This window comes from Ranitomeya imitator, chromosome 3 (genome assembly GCF_032444005.1).
Source record: "Ranitomeya imitator isolate aRanImi1 chromosome 3, aRanImi1.pri, whole genome shotgun sequence".
Classification (NCBI taxonomy): domain Eukaryota; kingdom Metazoa; phylum Chordata; class Amphibia; order Anura; family Dendrobatidae; genus Ranitomeya; species Ranitomeya imitator.
Genome location: NC_091284.1, coordinates 741,574,281 through 741,598,237, shown reverse-complemented (window position 1 = coordinate 741,598,237; position 23,957 = coordinate 741,574,281). Strand labels below are relative to the sequence as shown.

At 43.3% G+C, this 23,957-nt stretch overlaps 1 protein-coding gene across 1 annotated transcript in view; it reads left to right on the top strand.

The window, feature by feature from the left end:
* LOC138671752 (guanylate cyclase soluble subunit beta-2-like) overlaps positions 1–21,146 on the top strand; it is a 69,582-nt gene extending 48,436 nt beyond the window's left edge. Inside the window, exons 10-17 of the mRNA XM_069759904.1 lie at positions 2,399–2,719; positions 3,093–3,241; positions 10,068–10,214; positions 10,291–10,445; positions 12,229–12,398; positions 14,550–14,633; positions 20,019–20,704; positions 21,030–21,146. Coding sequence (XP_069616005.1) covers positions 2,399–2,719; positions 3,093–3,241; positions 10,068–10,214; positions 10,291–10,445; positions 12,229–12,398; positions 14,550–14,633; positions 20,019–20,704; positions 21,030–21,146 — 1,829 coding nt within the window. The remainder of the gene's footprint in view (positions 1–2,398; positions 2,720–3,092; positions 3,242–10,067; positions 10,215–10,290; positions 10,446–12,228; positions 12,399–14,549; positions 14,634–20,018; positions 20,705–21,029) is intronic.
* The last annotated feature ends 2,811 nt before the right edge of the window (positions 21,147–23,957 follow it).

Here is a 23,957-nt window from a genome sequence, read left to right as displayed (position 1 = left end):
TTTAGCAAATTCCAGTCTGGCTTTTTTATGATTTTCTTTAAACAATAGTGTCCTCCTTGGTCGTCTCCCATGAAGTCCACTTTGGCTCATACAACGACAGATGGTGCGATCTGACTCTGAGCATTGAACATTGAGCTTGCAGTTCACCTTTAATCTGTTTAGAAGTTCTTCTGGGCTCTGTTGTTACCATTCGTATTATCCATCTCTTTGATTTGTCATCCATTTTCCTCCTACGGCTACGTCCAACGAGGTTGGCTACAGTCCCATGGATCTTAAATTTCTTAATAACATGTGCAACTGTAGTCACAGGAACATCAGGCTGCTTGGAGATGGTCTTATAACTTTTACCTTTAACATTTGTCTATAATTTTCTTTCTAATCTCCTAAGACAACTCTATCCTTCACTTCCTCTGGTCCATATTTAGTGTGATACACACCATCTCACCAAACTGCACAGTTAGTGTCTGTAGCCCTATATACAGGGCCACTCACTGATTCCTAGATTGTAGACACCTGTGATGCTAGTTAGTGGACACACCTTGATTTAACATGTCCCTTTTGTCACATTATTTTCAGGGGTACCATCATTTCTGTCCAGGCCTATTTCATGAGTTTTATTTTTTTTTTATTCTGTGGAAGTGTAATAGAGTGCAGGGTAGAGTATGTCACCACAGAACAGACAGACCAACTGTTGAGGGGGGTTTATTAACAGGAGCAATATTCTCCTGATAAAATAACTGTGCAAATATATTGGAAGCAATATAAGTTCCCAGACAGTCAAACAGTATAACAGTAGTAAACGGAATTTCTTGGGAAAACACTTATCAGTCTGATGAGGACTTGCTTGTAGGGTCGTCTTCTCCAACGTAGGCACCGAGAAACAGCGGCACTTGTTGTCCCTCTGTTATCCGTGGGCTATGTAGTCTCTAGGAACCCCCAACCTGGGGTTTAAGGGGTTACTGTGATGGGCAGAGGGGATGCTAGGCAAACGGGGTCCCTTGTGCTCTGAGTCTTTTGCTTCAACAGTGCAGCCTATCCTGGGAGAACGATGCTCAGTCTATTATTAGGTCTCTCAACAGGAATCAGGGGCTCTGCACTAATACCGTGGGTACTAGGGGCCACTGTCTCTGCACGGGTCACTATCTCTGCATGGGTCACTGTCTCTGCATGGGCATCAGGGCGCACCTCTCCAGTCACAGCAGAGTCCCTTTTCACATACTCACAAGATGCAGTCTTTCTGGACAATCTCCCTGTATCAGTCCTCTGACCGGGAGCTCTCTCTCTCTTCCCCAGAGCAAGGCTGCGTGCTGTTCTGGCCGCTGTATCCGCAGCTCTCCCTGCTGTGCCCGCTGCTCTCTCTGCTGCACACGCTGCTCTCTCTCCAGTACAGGGAGTACAGGGCATCTGTACACCTGTATGAAGTGCTTGCAGATTGCGTGAGCAACAGACTCGGCAGTCTGGTCCCGTGTGGGCATCACTACGGCAAATTTAGTAAAGTGGTCTACCATCACTAAACAATGCTCATAGCCTTGGTGCGCTGGTCCAATTGTCAAGTAATCTATGGCCAGGAGGTCCATGGGGCCAGAAGACCTCACCGTCTCTGTGGGAGCTCGTTGTTCTGGTGGTTTGACCAGCTCACAACTCCTGCATTGCTGGCATACTTTCTCCACAATGTTCCTCAGGTGGGGATGATAAAATAGGCGCTGCAACCACTGGAAAGTCTTTTCCGGTCCAAAGCGTGCTCCTTTCTCATGCGCTTCCTTAGCCACCTGATCTATCAGGGATGAGGGAATAACCGTCTGCCATACAGGCCCGAGTTCTGTTTGCAGGAATACCTTCTGGTACAGAATACCATCCCACAACTGGAGCCTCTCCCACTGGCGCAACATCTTCAGCACTACAGATGACATGGACCTCCTCTCGTGACGAATGGGCATTTGTTCAGACACGACCCACCTCCTCAACTGAGCTAGTTCCTGATCTTCTTGCTGCACTCGGACCCACTCGTCGCGGGGCTGCTCCAACAAATTCACATAGACCTCTGCCGTTCAATTTCCCGCGCCGCTGCCACCGTCCTGGCAGTCTCTCCAAAACCTGGAACCTCCACATTTTTTTCAAAGCAATCACTGCTCTTGAGATTATCCAAAAATTTAAAAAGAGGCAGCACTTCAAAATAAACACTTCATTTATTCCCCTGTCAAGGAAGAATTTTTTTTCTTTACATGCTGCCTCTTTTTCAATTTTTGAATTTTCTATAAAACCATTGGGTTAGGTTCTGGGTCTGGCATTAACTATCCATATATTTTTTTGTCTGGTGCTGCTTTTGTCTTTATTTTTTTGCCCCTGTGATTACCGTGTACTTATTATGCATCTATATCTACTAAATATTTATTTAAAGGACATATGATATGGATGGATTCCATACATTGTATGATCTACATGTGTTCTCCAAAGCTGCGAAGTCTGCAGGAACTAGAGGAGAGGAACATGCACATTTCAGATATCGCCAAACACGATGTGACAAGAGACCTCATTCTCCTGAACCATCAAAGACTGGCTGAAATGGAGTTGTCCAACCAGCTGGAACGCAAGAAGGAAGAGCTGCGTATATTGTCTAAAAATCTGGAGGTCGAGAAGAAAAAAACTGAGACGTTGCTGTATGCTATGCTTCCTCAGCATGTGGCCAATCAGTTAAAGGAAGGCAAAAAAGTCCAAGCAGGTACCTTATGCTTCCTAATCGATATTGTTGTCCCTCAAATGCCAAAATATGCAGATCGCGAAATCCAGCCTAACACCAGATGTCATTTCTATGTGACATGCCAGTAAATACTTTTGGTTGGAATTCGATTTTTCTACGTTCAGCATTGCTTAGGTTGAAAAAAAAAATACACATCCATCAAGTTCAACATTACACACATCATTTATACATATCTTGGTTCTAAATTATTCATAATCTTAAGTGCCATTTATCCCTTTTTTAATGCTGTCATACTATTTACCATTTATATCTCTTGTGGTTAAGAATTCCATGGTTTGACTACTCTAACTGTAAAGAATCCTTTCCTGCTCACAGATTCTTTTTTTCTTTACAGGTGAGTTTTCCACATGTACAATTCTGTTCAGTGATGTAGTGACATTTACTAACATCTGTTCTGCTTGTGAGCCCATCCAAATAGTCAACATGCTTAATGCAATGTATTCAAGATTTGATCATCTGACAAGTGTGCATGATGTGTACAAGGTAAAAGTCTGCACAGTTCCTCAGCATGTATATTAAGGACATCAGTTGTGTGAGGCTGTAGTGATTCTGCACATCTGTATATCTCCATATAGTACAGAGGCATATGGAAGCATCTTGTGTTGGATTCTAATTATATATACCGTATATACTGTAAATTCAGTGGGGAAAATGAGTATCTGATATACTGACAATTTTGCAGGTTTTCCCAATTACAAAGAATGGAGATGTCTTTAATTTATATTGTAGGTACACATTCTGTGACAGGCAGAATGGAAAAATAAAAACTAGAAAGTCGCATTGTATGATTATTCAATAATTAAATTGCATTTTATTGCATGAAATAAGTATTTGATCACTTACCAACCAGAAAGAATTCTGGCTCTCACAGGCAGGTTACTTTTTCTTTAAGAAGCTTCCTACTTCACTCATTACCTGTATTAATTGCACCTGCTTGAGCTTGTTACCTGTATAAAAGACACCTGACCACACACTCAATCACACTCCAACCTCCTCACCATGGCCAAGACCAAAGAGCTGTTTAAAGACACCGGGAGAAAAATTATAGACCTGCACAAGGCTGGGATGGATACAGGACAATAGGCAAGTAGCTTGGTGAGAAGGCAGCAACTGTTGTCACAATTATTAGAAAATGGAAGAAATGCATGATGACTGTCAATCTTCCTCGGTCTGGGGCTTCATGCAAGATCTCGCCTCGTTGGGTAGTTATGATTCAGAGAAAGGTCAGCAATCAGCCCAGAACTACATAAGAGGACCTGGTCAATGACCTAGAGAGAGCTGGGACCACAGTCTCAAACATTATCATTAGTAACACACTATCCCATCATGGATTAACTCCTTCATGAACTATGACATTTAGGTACGTCATAGGTCATATCCCTGTACTCCATGCAGACACTGGTGCTGAGACTTCATGTTTTCCAGCACATGTCTGCTGATCTGATCAGTTGTCATGTGCCTCTAACAGCCGTGGGTGGAAGCACAATCCAACGGCGGCTCTTAACAGGTTAACCCTTTAATGCTATATGACGTACTATCCCGTCGAGGTGACCTGGGACTTCATTCCCAGGGACGGGATAGTACGTCATAGGCAATCGCCCGCGCTCACGGGGGGAGCACCGCCGATCGCCGCAGGGTGTCAGCTGATTATTACAGCTGACATCTGGCACTATGTGCCAGGAGTGGTCACGGACCCCCGAAACACTGTGGTCAAACATGATCACAGCGTTCTGGTGGCATAGGGAAGCATCGCGCAGGGAGGGGGGGAAGGAGGATGTGATCGCGTTGTTCAGAGGGTCTCCTATGTCCTCCTCCCTGCAGGCCCCGGATCCAAAATGGCCCCTTCTTGGTCCTGCAGGGAGGTGGCTTGCAAGCGCCTGCTCAGAGCAGGCACCAGCAAGCCTCCCTGCAGTGCCTGTCAGATCGTTGATCTGACACAGTGCATTGCAAAGTGTCAGATCAGCAATCTGACACTATACTGTGATGTCCCCCCTGGGGCAATGTGATAAAGTTAAAAAAATATATATTTACATGTGTAAAAAAAAAAAAAAATCCTAAATAAAGAAAAAAAAATATTGTTCCAATAAATACATTTCTTTATCTAAATAAAAATAAAACAATAAAAGTACACATATTTAGTATCGCCGCGTCTGTAACGACCCGACCTAAAAAAAAACGGTCCTACTAGTTAACCCCTTCAGTGAACACCGTAAGAAAAAAAAAAACGAGGCAAAAAACAACGCTTTATTATCATACGGGAAAAAAAAAGTGGAATAACACGCGATCAAAAAGATGGATATGAATAACCATGGTACCGCTGAAAACGTCATCTTGTCCCTCAAAAAACAAGCTGCCATGCAGCATCATTAGCAAAAAAATAAAAAAGTTATAGCCCTCAGAATAAAGCAATGCAAAAATAATTATGTTTTAAATAAAATAGTTTTTATCGTATAAAAGGGCCAAAACATAAAAAAATTATATAAATGAGGTATCGCTGTAATCGTACTGACCCGAAGTATAAAACTGTTTTATCAATTTTACCAAACGTGGAATGGTATAAACGCCTCCCCCAAAAGAAATTCATGAATAGCTGGTTTTTGGTCATTCTGCCTCACGAAAATAAAAAGCGATCAAAAAATGTCACGTGCCCGAAAATGGTACCAATAAAAACATCAACTCGTCCCGCAAAAAACAAGACCTCACATTACTCTGTGGACTCAAGTATGGAAAAATTATAGCTCTCAAAATGTGGAGACATCAAAAAAATATTTTTTTACAATAAAAAGCATCTTTTAGTGTGTGACGGCTGCCAATCATAAAAATCCGCTAAAAACACTCTATAAAAGTAAATCAAACCCCCCTTCATCAACCCCTTAGTTAGGGAAAAATAATCAAATTAAAATAATGTATTTATTTCCATTTTCTCATTAGGGTTAGGGTTGGGGCTAAAGTTAGGGTTAGGGCTACAGTTAGGGTTGGGGCTAAAGTTAGAGTTAGGTTTGGGGCTAAAGTAAGGGTTAGAGTTGGGGCTAAAGTTAGGGTTAGGATTGGGGCTAAAGTTAGGGTTTGGATTACATTTACGGTTGGGATTAGGGTTGGGTTTAGGGTTATGGTTGGGATTAGGGTTAGGGGTGTGTTGGGGTTAGGGGTGTGGTGGGGATTAGGGGTGTGGTTAGGGTTAGGATTAGGGGTTTGTTGGGGTTAGGGGTGTGGTTGGGATTAGGCTTTGGGGCATGTTTGGGTAAGGGGTGTGGTTAGGGTTATGGTTAGGGTCGGGAATAGGGTTAGGGGTGTGTTTGGGTTAAGGTTTCAGTTATAATTGGGGGGGGTTTCCACTGTTTAGGCACATCACGGGCTCTCCAAACACGACATGGTGTCCGATCTCAATTCCAACCAATTCTGCGTTGAAAAGTAAAACAGTGCTCCTTCCCTTCCGAGCTCTGCCATGTGCCCGAACGGTGGTTCCCCCCACATATGGGGTATCAGCGTACTCAGGACAAATTGGAAAACAACTTTTGGTGTCCAATTTCTCCTGCTACCCTTGGGAAAATACAAAACTGGGGGCTAAAAAATAATTTTTGGGGGAAAAAAAAGAATTTTTATTTTCACGGCTCTGCGTTATGAACTGTAGTGAAACACTTGGAGGTTAAAAGTAATCACAACACATCTAGATACGTTCCATAGGGGGGTCTTCTTTTCAAAATGGTGTCACTTGTGGGGGGTTTCAATGTTTGGGCACATCAGGGGCTCTCCAAACGCGACATGGTGTCTTATCTCAAATTCCAGTCAATTTTGCATTGAAAAGTTAAACGTCGCGCCTTCCCTTCCGAGCTCTGCCATGCGCCCAAACAGCGTACTCAGGACAAAATGCAAAACATCTTTTGGGGTCCAATTTCTTCTGTTATCCTTGGCAAAATAAAATATTGGGGCGACAATTTCATTTTTGTGAAAAAATATGATTTTTTATTTTTACGGCTCTACATTATAAACTTCTGTGAAGCACTTGGTGGGTCAAAGTGCTCACCACACATCTAGATAAGTTCCTTAGGGGGTCTACTTTCCAAAATGGTGTCACTTGTGGGGGGTTTCAATGTTTAGGCACATCAGGGGCTCTCCAAACGCAACATGGCGTCCGATCTCAATTCCAGTCAATTTTGTATTGAAAAGTCAAACGGCGCTCCTTCCCTTCCGAGCTCTGTCATGCGTCCAAACAGTGGTTTGCCCCCACATATGGGGTCTCAGCGTACTCAGGACAAATTGTACAACAACTTTTGGGGTCCAATTTCTCCTGTTAACCTTGGTAAAATAAAACAAATTAGAGCTGAAGTAGATTTTTTGTGAAAAAAGTTAAATGTTCATTTTTTTTAAACATTCCAAAAATTCCTGTGAAACACATGAAGGGTTAATAAACTTCTTGAATGTGGTTTTGAGTACCTTGAGGGGTGCAGTTTTTAGAATGGTGTCACACTTGGGATTTTTATATCATATAGACCCCTCAAAGTGACTTCAAATGTGATGTAGTCCCTAAAAAGAATGGTGTTGTAAAAATGAGAAATTGCTGATCAACTTTTAGGCTATGTGCACACGTTGCGGATTCTCTGCGGATCCACAGCGTTTTTTGAGGTGCAGAAACGCTGCTGATCCGCAATTGATTTACAGTACAATGTAAATCAATGAGAAAAAAAAATGCTGTGCACACTTTGCGGAAACGCTGCGGTTTAGAAGAAGTAGCATGTCACTTCTTTTTTGTGAATCTAGAGCGTTTTTGTACCCATTCCATTGTAGAAAACCGCAGGGATAAAAAACGCAGCAAATCCGCAAGAAAGCCGCAGCAAAAACGCACAAAAAATGCTGCGGAACTGCACAAAAAACGCGACAAATCCGCAGGTGCGTTTTCTGCCAGGAGGGGCAGAATCTGCACCAGAAATTCCTACGCTTAATCCACAATGTGTGCACATAGCCTTAGTCCTTATAACTCCCTAACCAAAAAAATGTTGGTTCGAAAATTGTGCTGATGTAATGTAGACATGTGGAAAATGTTACTTATTTATTATTTTGTGTGACATATCTCTGTGATTTAAGGGCATAAAAATTAAAAGTTGGAAAATTGCGAAATTTTCAAAATTTTCGCAAATACCCATTTTTTCACAAATAAACGCAGGTAATATCAAAGAAATTTTACCACTATCATGAAGTACAATATGTCACGAGAAAACAATGTCAGAATCATCAGGATCCATTGTAGCGTTCCAGAGTTATAACCTCTTAAGGGGACAGTGGTCAGAATTGCAAAAATTGGCCCGGTCATTAACGTGCAAACCACCCTTGGGGGTTAAATGTCAATCTCCGGCAGCGTCATTTAACATGGCTGCAGCAGAAGCAGGTCACTAATCCTGCCCATTGGTGCCCGTGAGTCTCCGATGGGTTGGAATGACAACCCGGTGTCTGGAGACTACAGTTGTTGTCATTACCGCATTGCTATTAGCGCTGACCTATGGCCGGCGCTCATAGCAGGTGAGCATTTTTGTTAGACACAGTAGGGCTGAATCCCTACTGTGGAAACCCTACTGTGTGTAGCACAGGCAATTGGATGATTGAAGCATATAATCTATGGAGACTATTGAAGTATGTGAAAAGCTTTTTTCGTTTTTGTTTTTCGCTCCCCTTCTTTCCAGAGCCATAACTTTATTTTTCCGTCAAGATGGCCATGTGGGGGCTTATTTTTTGCGGAACGGGTTGTACATTTTAACAATACCATTGGTTTTAGCATGTCGTGTAACAGAAATCGGTAAAAAATTCCAAGTTCGATGAAATTGCAAAAAAAGTGCAATCCCACACTTGTTTTTTTTTATTGGCTTTTTTGCTAGGTTCACTAACTGCTAAAACTGACCTGCCATTGTGATTCTCCAGGTCATTACGAGTTCATAGACACCAAACATGTCTAGGTTCTCTTTTATCTAAGTGGTAAAAAAAATTCCAAAGTTTGCTAAAAAAAAAAAGAATTGCACAATTTTTCGATAACGGTAGCGTCTCTATTATTCGTGATCTGGGGTCGGGTCAGGGCTTATTTTTTGCATGCCAAGCTGAGGTTTTTAGTGATACCATTTCGGTGCAGATACGTTCTTTTGATCGCCCGTTATTGCATTTTAATGCAATAAAAAAACGTAATTTTGGCGTTTTGATTTTTTCTCACTACGCCATATAGCGATCAGTTTAATCCTTTAATTGATAGATCAGGCGATTCTGAACTTGGCAAAACCAAATATGTGTATATTTCATTTTGTTATTGTTTTATTTTGATTGGGGCGAAAGGGGGGTGATTTTAACTTTTATATATTTTTTTATATTTTGAAACATTTTTTTTAACATTTTGGCATGCTTCAATAGTCTCCATGAGAGGCTAGAAGCATGCACTATTCAATAGCCTCTGCTACATAGAGGTGATGCAGAGATGCACCTCTATGCAGCAGAATTGCAGGCTTGCTATGAGCGCCGACCACATGGTGGCGATAGCAATCTGTCATCAACAACTATAGAGGTCTCGAGGAGACCTCTGAGGCTATGTTCACACTTTGCGGATTCCACTGTGGATTTTTCCGCAGTGGAATTCCAAAATCCGCAGTGAAAACCCATTGCGGTTTTTACTGCGGATTTATCACGGTTTTTACTGCGGTTTCTTCTGCGGATTTTCATCTGCAGTTTCCTATTGGACCAGGTGAAAATCCGCAGAAAAGAAGTGACATGCTGCGGAATGTAATCCGCAGCGTTTCCGCGCGTTTTTTCCGCAGCATGTGCACTGCGTTTTTTGTTTCCCATAGGTTTACATTGGACTGTAAACTCATGGGAAACTGCTGCGGATCCGCAGCAAAATCCGCAAAGTGTGAATATAGCCTGATTGTGATGACAATGTACCGATGACCCCCGATCATGTGACGGGGGTCAGCGGTGCCAGTACTTCCGGCCGCGTGGCTGGCAGCGCTTGTTAAATGCCGCTGTCAGAGTTTGACATCTCCGATGTCAGCTCACAGGCACTGTGCCGGCAGCATGTATCGCAGTGCAGGGACCTGACATGTCCCTGCACTGTGCCGGCAGCATGTATCGCAGTGCAGGGACCTGACAGGTCTCTGCAACACGACGCATGTCATACTTAAGGAGAATAGCTAATTTGCAGTTAAATGGCTAATTTGCAGGTATGCAATTGGCAATTTTTTGTGTGGGCATTCTCCTGGTCCCCCACTTTTATATAGCCAGGCTAGGGCATTTACGTTTATCATGCATAGCAAATGATAGTCATATATCTGTCACCCAGGTTGAGACTATTGGCGATGCATACATGGTGGTTGGAGGAGTACCAGTTCCTGTGGAAACCCATGTGCAAAGAGTTGCAAATTTTGCTTTGGGTATGAGATTGGCAGCAAAAGAAGTGATTAACCCGATATCTGGAGACCCTATTCAGGTAAACAAAAGACATAACATGACCCAGTACCTTCAATTTTTCGTATTTATTAAACCCATTTCCATACTTAATTTAGATCAGAGTTGGTATTCACACTGGACCCGCGTTAGCTGGAGTTGTAGGAGATAAGATGCCAAGATACTGCTTGTTTGGGGACACTGTGAACACAGCTTCTAGGATGGAAAGTCACGGGGTTCCGGATAAAATTCACCTGAGTCCAGCAAGTTTCAAGTAAGAATAACAAAGTGGTTAAACAATGAAAAATAACTATTCATAAATATCTGACACTTTACCATAAACTTCAGATTTTCAGCCAAATAATTCAATATGATGGATTCAATATTCAACATATTTTTGTTGTCCATTAACTGGTCTCCTGGATAAAACAGCGAGGAAAATTAATGGTCGATGGTCGTATGATAAGTAAACATTGGCCTTTAGTGGCGACATTTATCTCCTGTACCTGAAATGTGTGTAACTTTGGTTAACAATAATTTTTGCAAGTTGGTTTTGTAAAAAAATTAAAAAAAATAAAAATAGCAATTGTTTATGTTCTGCAGTCTGCAGGTATTTTCATACATTGGAGGCTGCTCAGTCCCAATCAGATGAGCTCTATTGGCGCAGGTTGTGTAGATGTTGACTAATGTTTTCAGAAATGCTGAGCCAAGTGAACATTCATGTTTAGCAAGAGGACATTTCTGGCAGTGGCTTATCTCCTGCCTGAGGGTCAGGGATATAGTTATTGATGGAGATAAAGCATGGCAAAGAAGATGATCCTGGGCCCTGGTGTCCGAGGGGTTCATTATAAGGAACCTGCTAAGCTGAAAATTGTATCTGATCTGCAGGCGGGATGTTATATAGCAGAAGGAGCTAATTTTTTTGTGGGAAAAGTATAACTTATATTTAACTAAGAAACCCTGGTATTTGTATACATAGGAGTCCAGTGGGCGGCCCTATTCAGTGATTGGCAGTCTTCCCTGTATGACTGTGCATACAGAGACAGATCACTAGTAAGACCGCCCACTGGACTAATATGTATACAAACACCAGAAATTTTAATAAATAAAATACAAGTTATACAGAGACTTTTCAAAAAAACAAACAAACCCCTATATATCATTCTGCTCTGCATCTCCTCTATACGGGTGGCCACAGATTAGACTGGCTGTAGAATGTGACAGCAGATTCCCTTTAAAACCACTTAGTTACATCCTGGTATATTCAGCTATTTGAGCCAAACTGGTGTCACAACTCTTATCGAGTGTCCCGGGATCAGGGGCTTCTTCCCTGTCCCTAATGCTAGGGGCGCCCTAGCTCGCTCTGTTCACTGGGTTACTTCTGAAGGTGAAGATGCCGGGGCCATGCACCTTGCCTTACCCCTAAATCCACCCTCAGTCTGTACTCTTCCCTTACCCAGGGAAGAGGGGAGTAGTGTACCGTAATACACCGACCAGACTAACAAGATAATACGAACAAGAGTAACAGAAAATACCAAACATACACATAACAGAGGAATGCACCGGGGAGTGGAGGATGGGGTTAAACCAAAGTAGGAGAATAAAGGGAATTATCACACTCACAAAAACCAAGCAACAGTCACAGATAAATCCATCAACTGACTACTTTAATAACCACCAACACCTATCCTTCTTGCCATGCAGCATAAAGCTAGTTCTGATGATGTGTGTTAGTCAGGACCCAAATTATATATGAGATGGGAGTGGCTAACAGTGCACAGCTGAGAGCCTTAGCTCCAGGAGCTCTTAACATGACCTATTAACCCCCCAAAGAAATTTACACCGTTTAATAATAAGGTGAAGTGCTTCTAATCAGTGCAGGAGTAGGAGAAATCAGACGCCACAATCTTCTGGCTCCTCTCTTAAACCTGTGACATCAGGACTGGAGAATCTCTTGAATAAGTTCCACGTTTTGCAGAGTTGCTTTGTTCTTATTGTAGATCATTTTGACATACGAATCTGATTTTTGATAGTGACAGGAGTTCATACTTTCGCAGTGCCCTGAAACTTCAGGACTTTGAAATCGTGGAAAGAGGAGTCATTGAAGTAAAAGGCAAAGGCAAAATGAGGACATATTTCTTGTTAAAGAATTTACATTTATCAGAAGAAGAAATTATGGGAAGAAAATATCACCAAGAATCAGAGCAAAGTCCTAACTCTACAACAGGTATGTGGTTGTTTTGCAGCTAAATGCCTATTGGCAGCAGTTGGGATGAATTCACGTGCACCAGATTTGTTGCCAAATTTCTGAATATCCTTTCCATTCATCTGTACAGAGTTTTGTCTGTAGCATTTGCATGGATTTCTGCTCCATACAGATAAATGGGACACTTGCAACAATCTGCCGTGTGTGAATGTAACCTAATGGTTTTTGTTGAGGAGCCTAAAACATGAAAGAAGAGCGTTTCTACTACAACTGTGCCCCAATAGCTTAATTGTGGCCTCTTATCAGAACACAGGAAAACTGGCTATGTTGTTCACAGCAACTTTGAATTGAGGTCTATTATCTTTATGAATCTGCACCGTTATCATTCAGTAACGTTCCTCTCGTTATGGTCTGGGTAGTTATTCTTTATGGGAAACTACTATTTTATAGTGCTCAAAGCTCACAGGTCAGTAATTTCTATGTGGTACCTCAGTAGTAGCATAAATAACCAGATGAGTAACATACAAACTGGATGTATAGATTTTCTTTAATCATAGAATGGCTCTGTCAGCAGAATATCGCCCTCAAGCTGTTTATATGGGCCTATAGCACTTGCAAAGACAAGTCCAGCAATACCTTTATATGGTCAATCTGTTACTCCATTACTGAGAAATTAGTGTTTGAATTGATATGAAATTTAGACTAAAGAGTTATTTGTAGAGCTGAAGCCTCAGTCACTCCAGCTCTATTTCTTGTCCAATGTTGCTTCCTTCTGCTTCACTGATTGCTCCTTTGCCTGAAGCGAAACAGCATTGAGGCTGTGAGTCAAGCAGGAGGAGGCGACACTGGACGGGAAATAGAGCTGGAGTGACAGAGGCTTCAGATCTACAAATAGCTCTTCAGTCGTCTTTGCATATCAATTAAAATTGTGAGTTCTCAGTAATGGAGTAAGGGACTAGTCTTTGAAAGAGCTACATGTGCATATAAAAAGTTTGTGGGGTGAATTATTTTCCTAGAATTGTGTTTTCGCAGAATACACAAATGCCATATGATAATAAGGTCACTTTTTTAGACTCGACTGACTTAGGCACTTCGAAGGCTTGTGCTGAAACTGGACCCGAAGAGAAAGGGGAAAAAGAAGAGAAGAGTGGAGATCTGGCTGTCCCTATGTCCAGGACCTGCCGTCTGCTGTAGATAATCCGACAATCTTTACAGTCAACACTGCCAGAGCGCAAAATCAAATACACAGCCATGCAACGTCATTGACGGCTTTCCAACATGGCACCTTCATAAGATTCCGAGTCAGACCAAAAATGCGCCAAATTGCAAGTGTTGTAACCAAGAAGGAGAAGCGCGTGGGAATAGAACTCAGCTGTTAGTCAGTACGGGACACAGACGAAACTGGACTGCTTGTTGGTACGGTAACTTGTCAGTCCCTACTTGCAATACTTACCCCTAAATTACAAACAGACGAACTATAGATTTAGAAAAATTTGTGCAGCTACCAACAGTTCTAAGCATCTGAGTGCAAATAAAATGGAATTCTGTCTAATTCTTCATGGATTTGCTACCACATTATGATGGAGGTCCCTTCCAACTCTAACATTATATGATTGGCCACACCATGGGGCACCGAGCGCCTGTCCTTGGTTTAAAGGGAATCTGTCACCTACTTTTTCGTATATAAGCTGCGACCACCTCCATTAGGGGCTTATTACAGAATGCTGTAGATAAGCCCTGGATGTAACCTGAAAGATAAGAACAACAAGTTAGATTATTCTCACCCAGGGGCGGTCCGTTGCTGTCCGTTCGATGGGCGTCGCGGTCCGGTTCCGGCGCCTCCCATCTTCAGGCAATGATGTCCTCTTCTTTGCTTCCTGTCGCGGCTCCTGCGCAGGCGTACTTTATCTGTCCTGTTGAGGGCAGAGCAAAGTACTGCAGTGTGCAGTCGCCGGGAAGGGTCCGAGAAGCCCTGCACACTGCAGTATTTTGCTCTGCCCTCAACAGGACAGATAAAGTATGCCTGCGCAGGAGCCGCGACAGGAAGCAAAGAAGAGGACATCATTGCCTGAAGATGGGAGGCGCCGGTCCCGGACCGCGACACCCATCGAACGGACCGCATCGGACCGCGCCTGGGTGAGTATAATCTAACTTGTTTTTCTTATCTTTCAGGTTACATCAGGGGCTTATCTACGGCATTACAGAATGCTGTACATAAGCCCCTAATGGAGGTGGTCGCAGCTTATATACGAAAAAGTAGGTGACAGATTCCCTTTAAACAGTCATTCTGTTCTGAAAGTTTTTTCTACACAGCGCCATTACTGGGCACTTGGCTGTGCAGAGACTAACTGGCTCTATTCACTTTAATAAGGCTGTGCTGCAGTTGCCCATAAAGCAGGTGATTGTGCAGCAAAAAAAACAACAGATAGATCTTAGGATCTGTAAGGCCGCCGTCACACATGCGAGTTTTACGGACGTAAGAGCGCAGAATCTACGTCTGTAAAACTCGCAAAAAATACGGCACAATTATTCTCTATGCCCCTGCTCCTATTTGCCGTATTTTACTGATCAGTATTATACGGCTTTCTACGGCCGTACAAAATCGCAGCATGCTGCGTTTGTCACCGTACTGCGCAAGAAATACGCCAATGAAAGTCTATGGAAGCGTGAAAAATACGGATTACACACGGACAAGCAGTGTGACTTGCGAGAAATACGCAGCGCTGTTAGAGAGAAAAGCCGGTAATTCAGTGCGGTGTACAGTAAAATCACACTGACAGCTTACAGTAGAATAGGTAGAATAAATGTGTACACATAGAATAGGTATATATATATATATATGTCATTAGACACATATATGTATATATATTAATATTTATTCCAGCGCTAGACAGCTTGAAAGCCGGTAATTCAATTACCGGCTTTTTCCTTCTCCTTCCTAAAACCCGACATGATTTGAGACATGGTTTACATACAGTAAACCATGTCTTCTCTCCATTTTTTTTGCAGATTCCACACTACTAATGTCAGTAGTGTGTATCTGCAAAATTTGGCCGTTCTAGCTCTTAAAATAAAGGGTTAAATGGCGGGAAAAATTGGCGTGGGCTCCCGCGCAATTTTCTCCGCCAGAGTAGTAAAGCCAGTGACTGAGGGCAGATATTAATAGCCTGGAGAGGGTCCACGGTTATTGGTTATTGGTTATTACCTAGAAAGCTCCCTGGCTTTCTAGGTAATTTCCCACGATCTATGAACATCCAGCAGAGGGCGCCTCACCGCAAATGAAGCTAAATATAGATCATTGATCTATTTTTAGCCTCATTCCTTGGGGTTTTGCAGCGAGGAGCAGCCTGCATTAGCACAGCTCCTTGCTGCAAAATGTTTTAACCCCTTCAGAAGGATTTACATCGTTGGACGTTACAGATCTGCGGAGGGTAAGTATATTGTTGGTTTATTATGTTTTTTTACTCACAGAACGAGGGTCTACAGTGACTGGATTGGGCGTTGAATAAAATACTGCAACAACCATTGTTTTTATTTCATTAAAATAATTTTAAAAAATGTGTTTGTGTTTTATTTAACCCTTTACTAGTATTGGATTAATAATGGATAGGTGTCATAATTGACGCCTCTCCATTATTAATTAGGCTTAATGTCACCTTACAATAGCAAGGTGGCATTAACCCTTCATTACCCCATATCCCACCGCTACACGGGAATGGGAAGAGAGTGGCCAAGTGCCAGAATAGGCGCATCTTCCAGATGTGCCTTTTCTGGGGTGGCTGGGGGCAGATATTTTTAGCCAGGGGGGGGCCAATAACCGTGGACCCTCTCCAGGCTATTAATATCTGCCCTCAGTCACTGGCTTTACTACTCTGGCGGAGAAAATTGCGCGGGAGCCCACGCCAATTTTTTCCGCCATTTAACCCTTTATTTTAAGAGCTAGAACGGCCAAATTTTGCAGATACACACTACTGACATTAGTAGTGTGGAATCTGCAAAAAAAATGGAGAGAAGACATGGTTTACTGTATGTAAACCATGTCTCAAATCATGTCGGGTTTTAGGAAGGAGAAGGAAAAAGCCGGTAATTGAATTACCGGCTTTCAAGCTGTCTAGCGCTGGAATAAATATTAATATATATACATATATGTGTCTAATGACATATATATATATATATACCTATTCTATGTGTACACATTTATTCTACCTATTCTACTGTAAGCTGTCAGTGTGATTTTACTGTACACCGCACTGAATTACCGGCTTTTCTCTCTAATATATGTGTCTACTGACACATATATATATATATATATATATATAGACAGTATATATATATTTTCTTTTCTTTTTGGGACACATGGATCACTTCTATAGCGGTATGTTGGTTTTGCTAGCCTGCGAGAAAACCACGCAGTACGGATGCCATACGGATTACATACGGAGGATGCCATGCGCAAAAAACGCTGACACACCCTGCCTACGGAGGAGCTACGGACCACTTTTTTCGGGACTTTTCAGCGTATTACGGCCGTAATATACGGACCGTATTGTTTTACGCTGTGTGTGACGCCGGCCTAAGAAGGAGTGTAACAAGTGTGAACCCCCTGCCGACCAGAAAGTTATTACATATTAAGAGATAGTATATCACTAGTATTAAGAGTATAATAATAATAATATTTATTTTTAAATAGTGCTAACATATTCTGCAGCGCTTTACAATTTGCACACATTATCATCACTGTCCCCATTGGGGCTCACAATCTAAATTCCCTATCAGTATGTCTTTGGAGTGTGGGAGGAAACGGGAGTGCCCGGAGAAAACCCACGCAAACACGGAAAGAACATACAAACTCCTTACAGATGTTGTCCTTGGTGGGATTTGAACCCAGGACTCCAGCGCTGCGAGGCTGCTGTGCTAACCACTGAGCTGCTGATGTACGACATCTTATTTCTGATGGTGGGTACACAAAGGTTTCCTTATGCCCAAACGATTCAGGTAAAAGTTGGCAGTCTTTACCATGAAACAGCTTCACTGGTGGTTTTGCGGTCTTTTTTTTTTTTTGCTCTGCCTCCATCTTTTCCTTGTAATTTCAACTATAAAGAGCATAAACATATTACCCACACAAAGAGAGATGAATGAACGGCAATAGGGCAGCTTCACTAGATAACCGGCGTGCAGCCTTGCAAAACTCACGGGTAATTGGTGCTCAGCCATGCAGCAAAAAATGGGTTAAATATAGAAGTTGAAGAAAATGTGGCACTCGCCCTTTTCCAGTGGAATCGTTATCTTTAGTGCACCGTATAGGTTTCAACAAACAAAGTCCATGGGGATGACAGGTATTCAGATGGATGCGGGGAGAGGAAGGTGGACAGCTGTCCCCATACCTGAATACCTTCCGACCCCATGAACTTTGTTTGTTGAAACCTATACGATGCAATAAAGATAACGATTCCACCGGAAAAGGGTGAGTGCCGCATTTTCTGCAACTTTTATATAAGCATATTACCTTTTAAGTGCTATACGGCGCACAGTATAGTATAAAAATACACCACAAAATAACTAAATATATAAATTACTATATCTGAGCAGGTATTCACATGGAAATCTTAATAGGCTACAGAAAAAAGTGAATAACCGTGGGAATAGACAAATATATTAGATCATAAATGCTTTAAATTTTACTGATACTTAAAGTAAAAAACAAGAAAGTTCACGACAAGCGTATCAAAACATATATATATACAGTTAGGGCCAGAAATATTTGGACAGTGACACAAGTTTTGTTATTTTAGCTGTTTACAAAAACATGTTCAGAAATACAATTATATATGTAATATGGGCTGAAAGTGCACACTCCCAGCTGCAATATGATAGTTTCCACATCCAAATCGGAGAAAGGGTTTAGGAATCATAGCTCTGTAATGCATAGCGTCCTCTTTTTCAAGGGACCAAAAGTAATTGGACAATGGACTCTAAGGGCTGCAATTAACTCTGAAGGCGTCTCCCTCGTTAACCTGTAATCAATGAAGTAGTTAAAAGGTCAGGGGTGGATTCCAGGTGTGTGGTTTTGCATTTGGAAGCTGTTGCTGTGAGCAGACAACATGCGGTCAAAGGAACTCTCAATTGAGGTGAAGCAGAACATCCTGAGGCTGAAAAAAAAGCAAAAATCCATCAGAGAGATAGCAGACATGCTTGGAGTAGCAAAATCAACAGTTGGGTACATTCTGAGAAAAAAGGAATTGACTGGTGAGCTTGGGAACTCAAAAAGGCCTGGGCGTCCACGGATGACAACAGTGGTGGATGATCGCCGCATACTTAATTTGGTATTAACAAAAGTCCCAATATCATAATGCTGGTCTGGGTTATAGCACACAACCGTAAAGTGCACCCAGATCAGTCAAGAAAAGCTCCAAAGCAAGCATATAAATAGGAGAAAAAGGGAGCATACAATATAGATAATTTTATAAACACATAGCTTTATTGATACAAAAGATACTAAAAATAGTAAAGCAGTTACATCTTAGGTGTCATCCACTCAGGCACAAAAGGGAGCCCATCCCCATGCAAATCCCCATGTCTCTAAACATAGTAACCGGAGGGAGAGAAAAACACTCCCATATGTTTGTAAGCCGGTGAGACTAAGCCCACATATGCTAAGGTAAATGTAATTACCACTAGAAAAGCAATATTACTAATAGTGTGCAGTGCATCTTAATAAAGCAGATACCGTAGTTAGGCTTACCAATGGGGGATGCAGGGAGAGGGTCCGACCAGAAGAAAAACACCCCAACGCGCGTTTCGCGGCTGCGAGCGCCGCTTTCTCAAGGGGATAAGTGTCTGATGGTGCAGGACCTTCTAATAACCCCCCTGGCCCCGGTCACATGTGTGTGAGCGGCCACTCCGAGCGGCGCCAACGGCGCATGCGCACTGCGACGGGCAGGTCAGGGATGGGGGCCGGGCGTCAGGCCGAGTGCGCAAGCACCAGGCGAGAAGCCTGGAAGTTGCGCACAAGGCACCCAGACGCCCGTCCACATCCCAGAGCCGCCCGTGCACAGCGCGACGCGCGCAGCCGCACGGGTGAGCATGTGGAACGAACGGTAGAACCGCCTATTGCAAATGGGAGATGTGCAGATGTAAGGAATGTATAAAGCAGCAATGTCATTACATAGCGCAACCATGCCAAACTGCCGACATGTAAATATCCTATCCCCTAGTAAGTCCCCAGAAAAAACGATCTGCCAAAATATCAGACACGGGTGAGGGTAAAGGGAAGAGGTACATTCAAGCAGTGTGTAAATAGTATATGGCAGTATGATGACATAGCGCAGTCATGCCATATTGTCCGCATATAAATAGCCCATCCCCCTAATGAATCCCCAATATCATAATCCGCCAAGATATACTACATAGGTGAGGGGGAAAGAAAGCCGCAAATAGCAGTACAAGGCATGCGGACAACATAAATAACACCCACACAGCCCCATATATGCCAAACAAGCATATGCAATACAACAAGTAGCATATTGTACACATACAACCATGGTATACATATGAAGATGTATATATAGTCCACATTATATCCAATGGGAAGGGAGTATTATTTAAAACCTCTGGTAGAGACCTTACCGTCTTACGTTAAAGACACCTCGGACGCCCTGTCGAGGGTGGATGGCATCCTTGTGGACTGTGATACAATCCTTGTTACAGCTGACGTCGAGAGTCTATATACATGCATCGATCACTCCCATGGATTGGATGCTGTTCGCCGCTTCCTGGGCGCCTCCGACCTGGACGGCCCTCTATGTGAGCTAATCCTCGAGCTGTTGGAATATATTCTGACCCACAATTTCTTTATCTTTAAGGATAATTTCTATCTACAGAAACGCGGCACAGCCATGGGCGCGGCGTGTGCGCCCTCGTACGCCAACCTCTTCTTGGGCGCCTGGGAGAGAGAGATCTTTGGCGACGAGGGCCCTCCGTTCGCTGCCCATGTGCTGTGCTGGCATCGTTATATCGATGACATTTTGTTTCTTTGGAGTGGGTCTGTCCACCAGCTCGAGGATTTTATGAGGGGCCTTAATGACAATACATTAAATATACGTTTGACCTATGTCTTTAGTACCACCACGGTCGACTTCCTGGACGTCCGTCTGGAAATTGACTCTGATCGGCGCATCCAGACCGACGTTTTCAGGAAGCCGACCTCGGTCAATTCTTTGTTGCATGCCACCTCTGCTCACCATCCAGCCACTGTGAGGGCCGTCCCGGTCGGACAGTTTCTCAGGATGCGACGTATCTGCTCTTCTGAAACTAAATTCGAACAACAGGCGAGTGACCTTAAACAGAGATTTAGGGCTCGTGGCTACAGCCATAGATCTATTAGAGCCGGTTATTACCGTGCCAGGACCACTCCACGCAGTGATCTATTGCATGGTAGCTCTCGACGTCGCAGCGGGGAAAAAGGTGGACTAATTAGATATATCTCCACCTATAACCACGAGTGGGAGAACATGCGCTCAATTTTTTCAAAATATTGGTCTGTATTACACACTGAGCCTTCCCTGCGTGCTGCCTTGGGTGACTTCCCTTTGATGACTCCTAAGAGGTGTAGGAGCCTTAATGATATACTGGTAAGGAGTCATTATGTTCCAGCCCCGAGCAACAACTTTGGTACGGGGGGACCCCGTCTGGGATGTGTCCCGTGTGGGCGCTGTCTTGCCTGCACCAATGTCCTCCGCTGCTCCGACTTCACTTCGAGTGATGGTTTAAAAACGTTTCAAATTAGACAGCGCATAACCTGTAATACCACAAATGTCATCTATTATGCGACTTGTCCGTGCCCAAAAATATACGTTGGGCTTACCACTCGTGAGCTTAGGGTTCGCGTTCGTGAGCATGTGCGGGACATTGGTGCGGCCAAGACGGCGCCCACACAAGCGGATTTGAAAACTATTCCACGCCACTTCAGACAGCATCATAATTGTAATGATAAATTGCTCTCTGTGAGGGGGATTGACGTCCTTCACCTTGGTATTAGAGGTGGGGACTATAAAAAACGACTGGCCCAGATCGAGTCCAAGTGGATTGTCCTGCTTGACACTCTGACACCTAGGGGTCTCAATGAATCCCTAAGCTTCGCCTCTTATCTCTAGCGTAGTTCTACATCAGTCTCCTTGGCGTCTCATCATGGTCCTTCCGGTCTCTTTGTTTTTAATAATTCTTTTAATGTATTATCTTTCTTATTTTAACTTTTTGTGTTTTCTTTCCGTTTTATTCATAGTAACGCTTTTCACATACGGCTCTTTTCTGATCCCGGCCTTGTGTGTGCATACCAATAAAATTATGACAACGCAATAATGATATACATATGAAGATTATTTACGACCGTTGGAGATGAGGGCCGACGTGACGGGTTCAAGTCGCCAGGTGTGGCCTCCATTGCTGTCTGGTGGGGAGGCGGTGAACATCGGTCGTGCCGCACTGGGATCGATGTCTTTGGACTGTTGATGTGCCGCTTGTCGAGTTGGCTCTCTTTCCCGCTCTACGTACAAAGCACAGAACGTATGCAAGCAACAACAGCAAATCCAGTTCACACAAAGATGGGAAACAGCACTACAGATAAGTCTGCAGTGGAAAACTGGACAGCATGAAAGCATGAGTGGCAGAGGGTGGGTTAGCGAAGTTTGTTGCAAGTGAATGCTTTTTAAAAGAATGAGTCCTAGGAACAGAGTTTACCCAGCAACATTTTTCGTTTATGGGCTCTCCCTTGATCCTGGTTTCATATGGGGTAAACACCGTCTTTTTACCCTGCTGTCCGCAAACTTGGACCCGTGACGTCTCCATGCCAGCTACTCCCTTCCCATTGGATATAATGTGGACTATATATACATCTTCATATGTATACCATGGTTGTATGTGTACAATATGCTACTTGTTGTATTGCATATGCTTGTTTGGCATATATGGGGCTGTGTGGGTGTTATTTATGTTGTCCGCATGCCTTGTACTGCTATTTGCGGCTTTCTTTCCCCCTCACCTATGTAGTATATCTTGGCGGATTATGATATTGGGGATTCATTAGGGGGATGGGCTATTTATATGCGGACAATATGGCATGACTGCGCTATGTCATCATACTGCCATATACTATTTACACACTGCTTGAATGTACCTCTTCCCTTTACCCTCACCCGTGTCTGATATTTTGGCAGATCGTTTTTTCTGGGGACTTACTAGGGGATAGGATATTTACATGTCGGCAGTTTGGCATGGTTGCGCTATGTAATGACATTGCTGCTTTATACATTCCTTACATCTGCACATCTCCCATTTGCAATAGGCGGTTCTACCGTTCGTTCCACATGCTCACCCGTGCGGCTGCGCGCGTCGCGCTGTGCACGGGCGGCTCTGGGATGTGGACGGGCGTCTGGGTGCCTTGTGCGCAACTTCCAGGCTTCTCGCCTGGTGCTTGCGCACTCGGCCTGACGCCCGGCCCCCATCCCTGACCTGCCCGTCGCAGTGCGCATGCGCCGTTGGCGCCGCTCGGAGTGGCCGCTCACACACATGTGACCGGGGCCAGGGGGGTTATTAGAAGGTCCTGCACCATCAGACACTTATCCCCTTGAGAAAGCGGCGCTCGCAGCCGCGAAACGCGCGTTGGGGTGTTTTTCTTCTGGTCGGACCCTCTCCCTGCATCCCCCATTGGTAAGCCTAACTACGGTATCTGCTTTATTAAGATGCACTGCACACTATTAGTAATATTGCTTTTCTAGTGGTAATTACATTTACCTTAGCATATGTGGGCTTAGTCTCACCGGCTTACAAACATATGGGAGTGTTTTTCTCTCCCTCCGGTTACTATGTTTAGAGACATGGGGATTTGCATGGGGATGGGCTCCCTTTTGTGCCTGAGTGGATGACACCTAAGATGTAACTGCTTTACTATTTTTAGTATCTTTTGTATCAATAAAGCTATGTGTTTATAAAATTATCTATATTGTATGCTCCCTTTTTCTCCTATTTATATACTTAATTTGGTGAAGAAGAACCCGTTCACAACATCAACTGAAGTCCAGAACACTCTCAGTGAAGTAGGTGTGTCTGTCTCTAAGTCAACAGTAAAGAGAAGACTCCATGACAGTAAATACAAAGGGTTCACATCTAGATGCAAACCATTCATCAATACCAAAAATAGACAGGCCAGAGTTAAATTTGCAGAAAAACACCTCAAGAAGCCAGCTCAGTTCTGGAAAAGTATTCTATGGACAGATGAGACAAAGATCAACCTGTACCAGAATGATGGGAAGAAAAAAGTTTGGAGAAGAAAGGGAACGGCACATGATCCAAGGCACACCACATCCTCTGTAAAACATGGTGGAGGCAACGTGATGGCATGGGCATGCATGGCTTTCAATGGCACTGGGTCACTTGTGTTTATTGATGACATAAGAGCAGACAAGAGTAGCCGGATGAATTCTGAAGTGTACCGGGATATACTTTCAGCCCAGATTCAGCCAAATGCTGCAAAGTTGATTGGACGGCGCTTCATAGTACAGATGGACAATGACCCCAAGCACACAG